At 42.1% G+C, this 15,769-nt stretch overlaps 2 protein-coding genes and 1 long non-coding RNA gene across 4 annotated transcripts; 2 read left to right on the top strand and 1 right to left on the bottom strand.

Annotated features, from left to right (window-relative positions):
- The first annotated feature begins 1,922 nt into the window (after nt 1–1,922).
- Nucleotides 1,923–5,338, top strand: LOC119214990 (uncharacterized). The gene is made up of 2 exons (XR_009942526.1): nt 1,923–2,881; nt 4,387–5,338. It is a non-coding gene; the product is annotated as an uncharacterized LOC119214990 (long non-coding RNA).
- Nucleotides 5,339–6,662: 1,324 nt separating this feature from the next.
- On the top strand, nt 6,663–8,323 carry LOC119214989 (trafficking regulator of GLUT4 1-like). 2 transcript variants are annotated; one of them, XM_037466709.2, is made up of 3 exons: nt 6,663–7,323; nt 7,463–7,589; nt 7,674–8,323. In XM_037466709.2, the coding sequence occupies exons 1-3, from the start codon at nt 6,922–6,924 to the stop codon at nt 7,685–7,687; spliced, it is 543 nt and encodes a 180-aa protein (XP_037322606.1). In that variant the 5' UTR covers nt 6,663–6,921; the 3' UTR covers nt 7,688–8,323. The 2 variants fall into 2 exon arrangements, with proteins under 2 accessions (XP_037322606.1, XP_062414160.1); XM_062558176.1 differs by having other exon boundaries at nt 7,463–8,323.
- Nucleotides 8,324–8,469: 146 nt separating this feature from the next.
- LOC119214986 (Golgi SNAP receptor complex member 1-like) lies at nt 8,470–15,769 on the bottom strand. The gene is made up of 9 exons (XM_037466703.2): nt 15,703–15,769; nt 14,684–14,804; nt 14,345–14,417; nt 13,871–13,978; nt 13,607–13,698; nt 12,290–12,364; nt 9,494–9,523; nt 9,166–9,248; nt 8,470–8,940 (listed from the first exon to the last, which is right to left on the bottom strand). The coding sequence occupies exons 1-9, from the start codon at nt 15,743–15,745 to the stop codon at nt 8,816–8,818; spliced, it is 750 nt and encodes a 249-aa protein (XP_037322600.2). The 5' UTR covers nt 15,746–15,769; the 3' UTR covers nt 8,470–8,815.

Below are 15,769 nucleotides of genomic sequence, written 5' to 3'. Positions count from 1 at the left end.
GGATTATCCATAGACGCTAAAGGGAGGCTGAGAAATGTGCTGAAAAGTCATACTTATGTCAAAATGAACACAGAATGAAACGGAATAGCCAGTGAAGGCACACAGACGTTTTCAGTGCTTACATAGTTATAGATGTATTATAACATTTGCCTCTTGTGGATTGATTTGGTCATTTGAGTGCTAAGCTGAAGTGTGTAGCGTTCAAGTTGTCCAAACTCGGCAGGAAGGTGTGAGCGTGCCGAGCTCCTTTAAAATCTGCTGAGTTCATTACAGGCCAAAGGAAAAAGCCTGCGCTCAAGTAGGGGATAGGTAAAACCAGGAAGATAACTAGCAGCGAGTCAGAAATGCCGTGACACCAGCGGCCATCTGGCAGCTCTTTCTTCAAATGGACGTGCATTATACTGAAGATCCGGCAATGCAACAAAGATTACACAGACCTGCGTGTCTCACCTCCTTTACATACTATATACTATTCTCTAAAACCCTTTTAAAAAGCAAAGTGCCAGTGTTCTTTCTCTAGTGGTCGTGAGGGGAAAGCTTACCGTAGTGCACCGTGGAGCCTGTCTTACATAATTGTACAGTTCAGTGTTGCTGATAGGAATGCGCAATAGGCTGTGTCACGAGCTGCATTCGTGCCATTAGCAACCCGGAATGTGACATAAGCACCCTGGCGATGAGGATCAGTTTAAAAGCAACTCTTATTTCCCCGTGTGTGATGTTTGCACTGCATGCAGGCAAAATATGCAGCGTCCTAACCGTGCTGTTTAATTGCCTACATTTGCAGAAGTGTGGCCCTCTTACTCAACTTTGGTTACACCCTCCATTCCTATTGCCGGCATTTTTTCGAGAGAGGATGGGCAAGAAGGTTAGTGTTATGAAGAAGAAAAGAAAAAAATCCAGTTCTTCCAAACAAATGGCACCCGCTGCCCCTGAGGACAGGCTTGCCGGGCACTTGTACTGCACACATGTGTCTCCCTGGATGTTGCGGATTGGGAATGGCATTCAGCTGGAGCTCTAAGCGAGTCAAACGGCTCACACCCTTTTGCTCGTGGCTAATCTCAGGGTTAAAGTCAGCGTCACAGCACAAGAAGAGCCTCCCTTCGCTGTGCTCCGTGCGTCGCAAAGCCACCGCCCTTTGCTCTGTCCAATTCCAAGTCTGAAATGATCGGTCCACATGGGAGAGACTGCAATCTGGGGCGGCAAAACGCTCTCTCCAACCGGGCCACACCCACAGCAGAGGAATGCACCTGAATGAATATGTGTAAAACGTTTAATTGGCGCGCTTCCACTCGCAGAACTGCAGCAGCAGGAGGCGAATCTGCAACAATTTTCTTGTGATACCTCTGGCAATTCCTCCCATATTTTCTATGTGCAGTTTCATCGCTGAAGGTCAGACAAATATGGTACCTTATCTGGACGCCTTATTCAGGCTTCTAACACCGCAACATGACTTGTGCGTTTGGTTTTCTGTTCTCCATCTTCAACAGAAGTGCGCAGCTTCTACCTGTTTGCCTCCCAGTTGTCCTTTATTGTTAATCCTTTTCCGTAAAAATTCAAGCTCTCAGATGAATAATTCTGCTCTTGTGCTTGCGGCGGCGAAGGCTCAATAAAGTCAATAATCCTTTTTTTTTTTTGCATTTTACATGGTTCACTCACATCCTGCGTGTGCAAACCATCTCACCTATTCCTCCCTGTTGTGGCAAAGAATGCACGTCCCAATAAGCTCAGTCTTTTGTGTATCAGACTGTGTTATCTCCTTTTACACCGTTGCCTCATGTATGAAAGCGGTCTCAAGGCCTTCTGCACTGGCTTTCAATGGGCCTCGTCTGACTCCCTCACTCGGATAAGGCCCAAAGAAAGAAAGCGCAGGAGAAGGGGCGGGGGGGGGGGGGGGGGGGGAGGGGGTTTCGGTGAGCCCACGTCTTGTCTGGTGCAGACCAGCTGTAGAGGAGTTGGTGGAGGAGACGGGGGAAAGACAGCGGGATGGAAAGGGAGGAGTGGAAGACACTGTTTGAGCCCACAGCAGCCGGGTGGAATTTTTCACATACGCGGCTGGAATTTCAGGAATGCAGGGATAGTCCGAATCTGACTGGGAGCGAGAGAGATAATGGGACGGGGGGGGCAGAAAAGGCAGGAAAGCCCCAAGAAGAAGAAGAGGAAGAGGAATAGAATGGGAAAGGGTACCACAGCAAAAGAGTCCGGGTTTTAACACTGCCCGTCATTGTGAACATAAAGATACAGACTCGCTGTTTGTGGAAGGAGAGGCGCGCAATGGAACAAATAACTTATTCAGTTTGAGGTTGTGGCAGCCGTAGTGGACGTAGTGGGGTAGGCCTCTTTATAATAGTGAAGGGATGAATGATGGGCTTATTTTAGCTAAAGATCCACATTTTCTGCAACGTGGTTGATCAGTGTCTCAACAACTTTTGGACGGAATACCAAAAATGTGTGGTTCACACATTCATTCCCCTGCTCAAGACTATTTGTTTGTTCTTTGATGACCTTTTAGCTTTTCATCAGGTTTAACTTGACCTTTAGTTTGGTTTATAATGGAACAACTACTTTCCCCATCCGCCTCAGGTTAGTGCCATTCAGAAAATATTACCGCGCAAAAACACTAAACTGAGATGGTGAACTTTGTACCTGCGACACATCAGCATGTTGACCGTGTGCAAGTTGATAAACGCATTCTGTAGTCTGAATCTGAAGAATCATTGAACAGCAAATAAAAACTCCTCTAACATATTTATTTGTTTTAATTCTTCTAGATATCTGTTTGAACTGGCACGCATCCTCTCAGCACAAAAGAGCATTCAGGTCGAAGTACAGCCTCACAAAGACGTCCTATTGGCTGGTTTCCTTGTGGCCAAAGTGGCCAACGGTAAAGTTGGGTTTCCTTCATTGACCACAATTGCAAAAGTAATTTTATAACGTCTTTTAGAACTGACAATCGGACTCATTGAGGGGTCCTAACGTGACATTTATTTATTACTTTTTGTCAAATGAGTCCCTGCAGGGACGGCATCTCTCCCTGGGATTACCAGCGCCATTTATGTGGTGCACGTATCTGTTACAGGACTCACTAAACAGCCACTTGATTGTAGTGGATCAATGAGACCTGTCTTTGATAGAAGAGAAGAAGAAGAAGAAGAAGAAGTAGTAGACTTGAATGTGTTTGTCAGCGACTCGTGAGTCTACGCCTCCGCCTGCTGAGTCACACTGACATCGCTCACTCACGGGGAAAACAAACCGCGTGTTTTTCCTATTGATCGCAGGTATGGGTCTAAATGGAAATGACTCTGTGGTTGTATCAGGATTCTGCTGAAGGATGCCCTGACCCTCCTAGCTTTGCACAGTCTACAGGCCATGGCACACTCGGATACCTTAAATCATTCTGGTGGTCCTTAGTGCTGGAATGCACAGCATGTGTTACTCATCGTCAACCAGATGCAGTGGAGCGTGCTCTCAATATCTAATAAGATCAACACCAGATTTTATTCTTTGAAGGCAAGAAAAGCCGAGATCTTCAGCTTCAGCTTTAGTGTAGTCAGATGTGTGTTTGAGCCAACGATATGTGGAGGAAACAATAAGGGCAGATTTTACCTTCTGGGAAGGGAGGCGCCCAAATAAAAGAGCCTTGAAGACCTAGAGATTTATTATATTTTGATATTAAATATTTAGTATGGTGATATTTTCTAGATAATTGTTTCCCAATGATAAGTTGGTAAAGGCCCTTGGTCTTAAAAGGCCGTAATCCAACATATATGTATTTACTTACTTATGTGAGCGGGTCAATTTTGATTTTTTTTTCTAAATCTACTTTATTTGTCTATAACTACAAGCGGAAATTCTATTTCTCACCAACATGGTCCTTTCAGGTGTAGGCTTTGTCTCTGGGAAACACCGAAACATTTACTCTATTAATTAGGACTTCAAAACTAATAGATCTTTTGAAAGAGTTTTTAAATCTCTGCTTTTATCTAGAGGCTGTCTACTCCTCTTCGTCGTCCTCTCACTCGTGTTTTTGTAACCACGGTAACTGAAAGTTAAAAAAAATAAAATAAGGCCAGTTCTGTGGTTTTTGAGCATCGTAACAGGAGAATACCATTTTCTGGCTGGCACTGTGCGGCGTGCAGAGGCAGAGCAGCGTGTGCGTGTTCCCCTTCTGGTAAACGGAGGCATGGTCTTCTGTGCATCTCCCCGATCGTCCTTACATATCAGTTCCTTTTACCCACTTCCTCACAGCTGATCGCACACTCTGTGGCTCGACTGCACCCACTTGCTGTTTGTGTGCTTGGCCGCGGGCCACCTCATACCCACGCTACGCCAGCAGGGAAGTTAAAACAATCTCTGCTTCTTCTTCTTCTTCTTCTTCTTCTTCTGCAGGAATGTGTGAGCCTACGAGGGAAGGAGAAGGAGTCGCCATTCAGGGCCTCTTTAAGTCCGGCTGTCCGTCACTTCCCGGCTTGTCTGGTTCGACGTCTCGCACTTGGCCCCCGAATGGCTGACGCACAGCAGTTCTTCACTGGCAAGCTTTATGTTCCCGTACACATGCTAAAGCTGCCAGCTGAAGAACTGCTCTGGTCAGCCCTGCCCCGGATGACTCAAGAAGAGGAAGCGGATGGGGGGGGTTGCTGAGGAAAAGACGGAGGAGGGCGGTGTTCCTCACGCTGAGTCAGAACGTGACCGATTTGAGCAAGCAAGGGTTGATAATCTTGTTTTAAACAAATGTAAAGTGTATTTTATCGAGACTGTTTTTTTTTTTTTGTGGACAAAACGCCACACTATGAACAACAAAACTCAAACAGCACTGAAAGCTCTCTTGTTCAAAAGTAAAGCACACACACACACACACACACACACACAGCACTCGATAGATCTATACAAAAATGTGTCCCATTCATGCCTTTTTAACTTCAAAGTCTGGTGATCCCATTAAGGGGAAGCAACAAAGATCAGGGTGGTGAAGTGTTCTTAGATACACAATCACTTTTGAAAAGGAGGGTTTTTCTCACGTTAACAAGTCAGTAAGGTGACTTTTAGTTAAGGTTCAATGAACATATTTTGATTGTTGTTGGATAGATCTTTTTGAAACTAGCGGGTGAACGTTTTTCTCCAGCTGTAAATTGCATCAACGGCTGCTTCAATGTTTTCCTTCACAAACGACCAGGCTTCTCAGGCTGAGGAAGGTTTCAAGATAACTCATTGGATGTAAAACCGTCTTTTTAAGAGACCAATAAGCCCCTCTCTTTATTTATTTGGCAACAGCAGCGGGGTCATTGATTAACTCTCTGAATGTAAGATGAATTGGTTTAATAAAGAAATAATTTTGTTTCAATTATTTGTTGTCAATTATTCATAAAATAGCCCTATTGTCATATTTATCAAATGAAATACTTGCAATATTCGAGTGCACTGTACAGTAAGTATTTTTTGTTTTACATCGCCAAGAGAGAACAAGGGAAACTAAATAGATAAGAATCTTAATTGTTTCTTATTCATTGGAAAATGACCATGAGAAATGACTGAAATAATCAGAAATAAAAGTGTTGCTGTAATTTCAAAAGATATATTTTCAGGTTCTTAGTGCAGTTTCCTTAAAATACCACCACTAGATGTCATGAACATCCGTGTAAACCTGAGGTGGAGACACGGCTGAGCACCATCGGCTAATTGAAGAACAGTGAGAGTAATAGAACCACACTGCATTATTTCCAGCTAATGTGGATTAACATGATAACAAATATGTTATGAAATAACTTCAGCAAAAGGGGATTTAATTATCACAATTAAATGAATGCCTCTGATTGGAAATGTATTCTACTAAGTGTATTATAGAGAATGTCCTATTGAGTTGTAATATATTCACTAGTTGGCGTTTTTAACATATTTGATGCGTTATTGAAACGCACTGACGCATTAATCTATAGCTGCTTTTCAAACTGTGATTCTTAATCAGCAATAATGCATCATCATTTACAACGGTGGAATTCAAATGGGCATAATTAATCAACACATTTTGATATTAATATGTAATATAGAACACAAGAGTTAAGATACCAATGATTATTTTGAATAAGTCACATTGTGCATTCATTATTTTAAAATAATAAACTGATACTGTAACATAAATGTGTACATGTTTACATTCGGATAATAAATACTTTTACTTAGTACTTCCTTCACAATTTATATATTCCAAAAGGTAACCAGTGTTATTCAACTAGAGTTGACTAATATTATAGTGTAAATGGATTTGGGTTACCCAATCATTTGTGGTCAAATAAAGAAAAAGGTGAATCGGGTCAACTTTTAACGTTTAAATTCCTTGGACAAACAGAACCTGGACCTCGGTCTGTCTGCATGTTTTGAGAGGCTTCTGGCTCATGCACTCCACCGTACCCTCTCCCTCTCCCTACGTCACCCACCCTGTGCACTGCTTATCTAGCCGATGTCCCTGCGCGTAAATGGAAAGCTTTTACGCAGCGCGCGTGTTCACTTCATAAGAGGTTTGCTTGATGTTTTTGCATTGTCACACGCTTCGCCTGGTCCATCCGACACAGGGAATCTTCTGTGGAAATGTAAAGGATGCGGTTATACCTCACTACATAATAGAGAAGGGCGGTGCGCGTGGAGGGGGGGGGGGGGGGGGAGTAAAAGCCAAGGAGTGCGTCCGTACGCTAAACGCCTGCTAAACGCGAGAGGGACTCAGACAGCAATAACATCTCACTCATCAATAAGACATTTTGAATGAGTTAATAAAATAGCTTGCCTTGAAGGTATCGTTCTCTCTGAATATACACTATTTAATCTAATGACCCTCAATGGAAAAGATCTGAAGGACAACTCTTCAGCGTCTCCATCCACAGGAAAGCGGCTCGCTCAGGCAGATAAGCCCTGGAGGTCCCTTATCATTCAGATATGGCAATCAACACGGATGCTGCCTTTGGCAAAAGCGCGCTGGGCGAGCGGGACGTTTCCAATCCCACCGACTTCCAGGACACGGAGAAGCTGCTGAGCGCCGCGACCACCGAGCCCACCGGGCAGAGCAACATCAAACCGTCGGACTCGTTCTCCCTCAACATCAGAGGGAGCGTCCAGTCCCTGGATGCGGACCAGAACGGACACCGATCCCCGTTAAAGTCGGGCTCAATCGGGCAGCTGACGGCCCCACCCAACTCCCTGTCCCGCCTGAACCTGGGCCCGCCGCCCTCCTCGGTGTCGCCCGGGGTCGTACCGCCGAGTTACTTCTGGCTCGCCGTGCTGTCCTGTTTCTGCCCCGCCGTGCCGCTCAACATCTGCGCCCTGTGGTACGCCAATGTGGTGAGTGCGCATCCTTCATTTACCGCTTCACTCCTTTTCACAGGCGCACAGACCGTGTTTCTAAATACAGTGTTGAGCCTTCTGATGCGTTTCAGTCATTTCACTGTTGATCACCTCCTTCCGTTTGCTTTCCCGTCAGTCGCGGTCTGTTCTCCATACAGGAGATATTGAAGGGGCGAGGAAGTATGGGCGTCTGTCCATGCTGCTGAGCTGTCTGGCGATGCTGCTGGGTGTGGCTGTGATCATCTTCATAGTGCTGACAATAGGTAGGGAGAGAAAGACACACATCAGGCATGGAGGCGTAAAGGTGTGTGTGTGTGACTTATGCCTCCTTTTTCTCTGCTTCTCAGAGATCCAGAAGTGAACTCTGGGATGGGATTGAGTGTCATCGCACCTCTCAAATTTGCACAGAAGAGAGGTGAGAAAAAAAAAAGCTGAAGAGAAACAATGTTTTGCTTTTTCCTGCTATGGACCAAAGAAGAAAGAAGAAAGTAAAGAAGAAGGTTGCAGGGCGCTTCCTGTTTCCCCGGTAACACTCATGTCCAATAACCCCACAAACTCAGGAACAAAGGAAGGACAATGAAGTTGTCGTGTGGGATCATCAGACAGCAGAGGAGAACGTGTTCAAACTAATGGGGCACTGAGGTACACACCTGCCTGACACACACATCTGGCATTTGCGTATTACAAAAATACAGCAGTAGATAAGCGGAACGCGCAAATAATAATACAATGAAAAAAAATGAATAAAAACCATAATAGTATTCTTGTGGTCAGAGAAAAACCAAAGTATAGTCTGTAATGCCGCCACTGCCTGCCCTGTTTCTATTAAAACTACGTAAGTACAGACTGTATGTACTGATTTAATACCACTGTTTACATCAAGTTTAAAACTATGTTTGTCCTGTTGCAGTCAGACTGTGACGTCTTGCTTTGTGTGCTACTATGATTAACGGATCGGACTGCCTGGATCTCTAAATCTCATTACGTTTACAATATACTGCAAGATATGAATGGGGTCGCTCTCTCTGTATGCACTGTCCATGGCACTCTGATGTTGATGTTTATACATTTATACTGTATGACTGTTTTACTGTGCCATAGTTCTGCATGTCGGAAATAAACTTGAATGAGCATGACAAACGGGACAGTGAGCTCATCAGCTTTGTTTTATTAGGCGCCACCGACACCGCGTAAAAGAAGCATATCAGCAGTTAACTCTTTATAAAAATCTTTGAGAAATGTGTTAACTATCGATACAACCAGGAATATACAACCCCAAAGATGGAAACATTATCATCAATCAGAAAATAAATAAACTCTCCAGTCAGATCAAATCATTTCAATTAAGAAAAAATGTATCACAAAAAAAAGTCTTAACTTTTTTGGAGTAAATTACAATATTGACAGTATTTTGTACGTATACAATGAATATATATATATATATTCTTCTGTTTTTTGAAGAAAAATGGTCCCCCAGTTAACCTGCAAATCAGTGGAAAAAGTAGAGCAACAGGAGTATGGTGCAGACGCCTATCACCCCGCCTAGAATGAGAGAGTCCCGCCTCTTACGCAAATTGATTTTCTGGATGAGATTGTTGATGACGGGGAAACGATCTGAGGGGACAGTAATTAAGGTCCAAGACGGCCTTCCCTGCCTTGCAGTGAGAGACAGACATCAGCAGGGGAAATACATCAACTGAGCTTTAAACACAACAAGGAATAAATAAGAGCATAATGTTCCATTTCTGCTCTCGTACTCACTGCCATGTAGCTTCAGAGAAAGAACAATGACAAGAAGGTAAATCTAAAAGAAAAGGAGGACAAACGATGGAAGGATACTGGCTAAAGTCGTGACCCTGGTTTGAATGGACTTCAACATGCCACGCTGAAATGTGATGTTCTCCTTGGTAGCTATGGCGATACTAGAGGATGAAAGAAACAAGGGATCATTTGTTAGGAAAAGAAACACAGGGCTGTATTCAAAGCATCACATTAAGTTTAATGTTTCAGCTAATGAGCCAAAAAGTAGGATAATATGATGGTCTGTTTTATGAGACCTGAATGTGCTGTGTTTGCTTGGGATGTGTGTGTGGGAGACTTTAATCCCCCCCTTGAGTGAGAGAGAGTAAAAGGAGAGGAGGAGAGTGAACAGTGCAATAAAGCTTACCTTATTGCATTATCAATAAGACTATCCGAGCTGTCGACATGAAAAAAAGAGAGTAGAAAAAACAAAAAAATGACAGATCAGGTCAGCTGAGAAACCTTCAATCCTAAAAATGACATCACAAAAATGAAGTGTAACATAATTGACCATTGATCCCTTTTAACAAACACACTGTGTAAAGAATAATAGTAAAAACAATAATATATGTCTACCAGTAAAGCCAATATACAAGAGGACAGAAGGAAAGCCGCTGCCATGAAACCACAGGTCTCTTTGGCTCTATCATCATTAGAGGAGCACTTCCTGTGAAAGGGAGAACGTGACTGGACGGAGAAGCCGAGAGCTCATCTCTAAAACGCAACGCACTCTGTACAAATCACGCGAATGAAACCCAATCCCTGCGTTAGGTGTCTCGTGCGCACAGAGGCAGAGCGGACGGCACTGAGCATCAAGCTGCTGAGATAAGCGTCGGACTGAAAGAGGAAATGTTCTGCCCGGAGCCGAGCGGACCACACCAGGTCAGCGGCGTGCATCCCATCCGACTCCACTGCTGCCCAAAAATCAATACTGCGCTTTATACTTCGTCCTCATCCATTCCTCGCTTTTTCCTCTCTGTTCTCCTTCGTCGTATTAAGTTGCAACGTTTTTTCTGCCTGAAACCACTTTCCTGGTCACATAGTGGTCTGATCAACGCTTTGTGAACTGGGTTTGCGTCGACCCGCTCTGCGCCTACCTGCGCGAGGGTGCCAGTCGGCCCAATTGAGTGCGAATGTGTGCGCTGGCTTTGAAATCAGAAGGAGCTGCAGGCCGGAAGCTGGAGCAACACGTGTGTGCAACCGGACGGATCCTTTTTCAGGGAAACACTTGTGGTTTGTTGGGTCACGTTGTGAAACACATCAGGACCGCCTGTCACCACACACACGCGCACACACACACACCGTGTGGCCACACGTGGAACTGTACTTTTGTAATTTTAAGACTGATCAGAAACAGAACGAAAGAAGGTAACGTGGGAATACAATGATTACTATTCCTTTCTCAACTTTTATTCATGCTTTTTCAATTTAGAGAAATCGCAGCCAAGCCTAACAGCGGCACATCTATCATGTTACTGTTAGTAAGAACCCAGGATCAATTGGCTCAGGGAACCATCTTACATAGACAGTACTGAATGCGTAAATGTGTTCATGTTTTCTGTTAATGCATCAGTTGTTTATAATCCATGTATTTTTTTTATCCCATCTTGCTCTCCCTTCTTCCTCCAGCCCCTTTTCTGTCTCCAAGGAAATTGCTCCCTGAAAGATTATGAACCACTCAGCTAAAAGCCGTGTGTCATAATGGAAATCTTACAACAAAGAATAACTAATGACCAATTTGTGCTTTAGATCAGATCAGCTTTCTATATATGAAAGGAATGCAAAGAAAATAATATAAATTCAATAGGACACTTGCTTTGTTTTTGTATTGATTTGTAAAATTTCTTGTTATTTACAGCTGAGCGCTGGGAACTTGGGCAGAAAACTGAACAGAAAAAGCCCGGTTTCATGAGGATGTAACGCGACTACAGCACGACTGGTCCCCAGATGGTTCCACACATCATCTAGATGTAGCAACAAGGATCCTGTGATCGACTGGTCTAAAAAAGCTAAAATACAATCTATTAATCTGTGATAACCGCCCGGTTCAAATGTCATTCCATGAAGTCGTGCTCATGATCCCCAGAAGATGAATTCCACTGAAAATAATGAAGACATACATTTTTTTTCCTTCATAAATGTTTCTTCATTGCCAATAATTCTACTCAGACGCCCATAGTTCGGTCAGATATCGAGGTGTGATATGTTTAAGATATCTGGTGACCTCAATTTGTTTGAGCCACAGAGAGGGCAGATCTCTGCGTCTTATGCTGCTGGAAGGTTTGTAGCAGTGAGCAGTTCATCATTTCTGACTCATAACTCATGTTCAGATACCGGAGCCGGTGGAGCCAGATTCATATTTGTGTGATGTGATACATCCATTTATCATTGTTTTGTGTTTACACAGTCAACTGAGCTGTGGACTGTTACATCAAGTCGACTAATTTGATTGCTGCACTTCTTTCAGTTGGATCAATATGAAGGTGCAGTTGTGTCGTGTAGTTTTTCAGTATCTCAGTGGATAAAAAGATTAAATTGATGGTATTGATTGAACCAAAGCAATGGAGAAAAAGAAATCAATGATGAAAAATCAAGGTATCAGCAAATTCATCAGGATTAATTCTCTAGTGACTGTGACTGCATAGACAACATTTTCAGAAATTCCCCAAATTCGGTATTGGCAAAAAAATGGTCATAATACAGAGACATTAACGTATGGGAGAAGAGTTATACATCACTCCCCGTCACCATCATCAAAACATAAAATCTGGGAATATATTTTGACAGAATGGAGCCCAATACCTTATCAACACACCTACAAACCAGCAAATGGGCCGACCCGAGTGTATTTTAATGGATCACAATTGGCTAAAAACAAAGGAGATTTAAAATCTGATCCCTTCTTGACTGTGTTGTGGCCATTTCTGCCTGCTCATGTTGCAGATTGGTTTACCTTTAAGCAGGTGAGTCTTTACATGTCTCACATACCAGCGAAAATGAGTGTGTATGAGCGTGAAAAATGACGCGGCCGCAGCTGTGCCAGTGACTCTGTACATGATGCTCACTAAATATTTAATAATACCTCAATAATTATATAGGGCTTTTATTACATAGGGCCTGTGTTTCTAGGTCTGTGTGTTGTTTTTTTAAAGTAATGACTTACTTTCTGAGATGTTCGTGTTCCTTGAGGATGAGCTCAGTCTTTCTGTTATTCACTCCTGCGCTGCTCTTGTAGGACCTGAGAAAGAGAAACAGAAGAGACGGAAGCATTCAACGATGGGGAATTGGTTTGACAAATAGAGACACCAAATGAAACACTTTTTGGGGTCCATTTTTGCCAGTGAAGAAGCAGATTAGAGATGAAGTCCGTCCGTCTGTATTCGGGCACGACAACGCTAACATTCAGATATGTTTACCATCGTAGATTAGCATGCTAACATGCAGGAGCACTTACCACAAGAATGCAGCTGAGGTGGATAGAAATATCATTTGAATGTAATTATAAAAAATAATCTACGAGACAATGGTGCTCAATCGAAAAGGCAAGAGATCCCCAAAGTTGAAACAATTCATCCTAAGGGAAATGCCAATGTGTCGAGTCAGAGTTCAGGCCAAATGCATTTGTTTGCAACCTAAAGTGAGCATTATCCAGGAAGCAGTTTTGCAATTGGGGAACAAAATCGGCACCAGAACCAAGTTTCTCGCCGGTCTTTAGTCTGAAAGGGTAATTCACTCCCCCCTATTAACTGATGCCTGGATGCTGATTATGTACTTCCTGTGTGAAGGCTTTTAAGGGATGAGCTCTGCATAACCGAACAACTGCTTCTCTTATTTACAGCAGCATCCCCTTCCACATACCTCTCACCTATAATGAGAATAATTAAAGTGGACTGTAATCAGTCAACATCAGAACAGAAATCTCTCACTCTCTCTCCCTCCCTCTCTCCTTCCTTCTTTCTCGCTGAATAAAAGCCTTGCGGTTTGATTTACTGTAGAAGGCACTTAGGAAAGAAATCCCTAGAGAAAGAGAGAGAGAGAGAGAGAGAGCGAACAAGGAAGGTGGCTCTTATTGGTAGATGAAACATGAGTAGGATCGTGGATTATAAAAAGGGTGGGAAAATGTAGCATCAAACTGGAAATGTCTGCCTCCTCCTGGTTAACAGAGTATAGTGAAGGACCAGGGGTGGAACCTGAGCTAGGAAAGAGTGATTAACTGCAGATTTAAGAGAGAAGTCTATCCTGCGACTTAGTGTGGCACTTCCATAAAGCATCTTTTTTAGAGCTGAATTGATTGACATAGAATTTAGCTTGGGTTTGCTAATTAATAGTTTAAAATGTAATAATAGAGGTATAGCTAATCTTTCATCTATAACACTGCAATGAAAACTGCAATGTTCTGGCTAAAATGAGAACTGAATGAGAAGATGATAGTGTAATTACTAATATAATACACTATATCTGATTGTTAAGTGCTGCATACTCAATGTCTCTGTTAATAGAGCCCAGTAGATCCTCTCGCTCTCTCAGGCTGAAGAAGTTGCTCTTGGTTTTGTGGAACTCAAGAGTATAGTCCTGTGGGGAAAAAAATAATTAAAAAAGTCTAAATACATTACAATTTAATTGTAATTTTAAATCTTTCTTCTATATATACATATAGAGAAGTAAGTTAAAACAATTCACAGGTGGAGCTGAAACACTTTTCAGCACTCTAAAATAATCCAGAAAAGGAAGTACTTATATGTACCTGTAAGATGTCTCTGTGCCTCTGTAAGGTGTGCATCAACGCTGCGTTATGTGATGAAGCCCCTGGACTGTTTGTGTATTCTGCCATTTTGTCATTGACTGCAGTAAGCTGCAAATAAAAAGTTAAAATGCAATTAAGTAGCCATAAACACAATTATTTTGTCTTAAAACAAGTGAGTTTAATCAAACTACAGTTTAACATGAATGTGCTATAATAAGCAGTAATCACAATTCCTATCTAGTTTATACAACATGAAATATAAATTGCAATTAATTTAGCATATAAACACACAAGATAACACATTGAGCTTTGGTTGGCTTTTTTATGTTGCAGAGCATATATTATAATAAATATATATTTCATCAATTCCATCCCATGGGATTTGGTCCCCAAAAGCTGTTTGTGAAGAGGACCCTAAAATCTCTTTAGCTATGACTATTAAATGTCACCATATGTATTTGATGTTTGACTTACATTGGCCAATAGCTGCTCCAGCTCAGTTGTCATGGAAACAAGCATGGCTTGAGATGAGCCAACAGAATCAGACCTGGTTTAAAAAAGAAAGTGAAAGGACAAAATTGATTTTGTCATTCAGAATATAGTACAGTGTGCAGACTAGAGCAAATGAAGAAAAAATGATTCCGTACCAATTAATATAATAGAAGGGGATACAAACATTGGATCAGTAACTGGCCAACCAATTGACCAACACTAAACAGCACATTACATACACATTGTGTAACATCAGCTATTTGGTCGAAATGTAAAAGCAATGTTAAATACAAAATGTGTTTTTTATTAGTTGGAAATGACCTGCTGTCTCTTGTCCGCTGGTCCCGGTTGCTGCTGCTGCTGTAGCTGGTGCACAGCTTACTGAAGGACACCAGCTTGAGGTCCAGCTCATTTTCCAGCTGTCTGGCTTGTTTGCGCAAATCTGAGTGAAGAGACGGGAAAACACTCAACATGAATATTTCAACACAGATCAAAAAAAAATCAAAAAGGCAACAAGGCCACGAGGAGGAGACAATATATTAGGCATCCTCTAAATGCCACAAAAAACAAACCCATCCACACATCAGACGGACTGCACGTTGGTACTCTTGGGACTATTTGGTTTTCAGAGGTAAAGTTGTGTTTGAATGAAGTAATGGCATGTTTCTTTAAGATGGGAAACAATACATTGGCCATCGGGTCCGACATGGGGAAGCCAAAGGGACACTCACTTTCAAGTGAAATGTTGAGTTTATCAAAACTACTTTAGAGGTAATCAAAGGATTAAATCTGCACATAATTGTAATTAACCTTAAAGGGGGATTAAGACTACACTTCATCTGAGTCCTCCTATCAGAACATGAAATCATTGTTTTGTTAATAAGTTTATTGAATGAATGACAGTAGATGCAAACATGTCCGCTGGGTTATTGGTTAAGAAGTATTTAAAAAGTACTTTCTTTTTCTACGGTCAATACTGCTGGGTTTCTGCTTGTAAACAACTTTTTCATATCTAAAAGTATGAAGAGTCAAATTGTCAACTTAAGTCAAAAAAACTATTTAACCATTTAACTCGGAGTATTTCGCTAAACCAGAGAAATCAGTATGATTGTTAATTATTGACAACATTTAATAACGTTAACTTTTTAGGGTTCCACGTCAAACATGCTAACGTGTTAGCTTAACCAGCTAAGTTACAAACATCTAAATATCAGCGCGGGTAAAGAGACGCTAACGTCTAACGGAACATTTTAACGCTTTTAATCGGAATCGATGAAGAACAAATAAAATATTGATATATGTTCAGTTGTTTGAAACTATATGCTGGAACTATAATTTACCTTCCCAATAGTTGCTGCTGGTTGCCATGTTTTTTGTTGACATGTCATCATCAGCCGTAACGAAGAA

This window comes from Pungitius pungitius, chromosome 16 (assembly GCF_949316345.1).
Source record: "Pungitius pungitius chromosome 16, fPunPun2.1, whole genome shotgun sequence".
Classification (NCBI taxonomy): Eukaryota; Metazoa; Chordata; class Actinopteri; order Perciformes; family Gasterosteidae; genus Pungitius; species Pungitius pungitius.
This window is presented reverse-complemented; position numbering and strand designations above follow the sequence as displayed.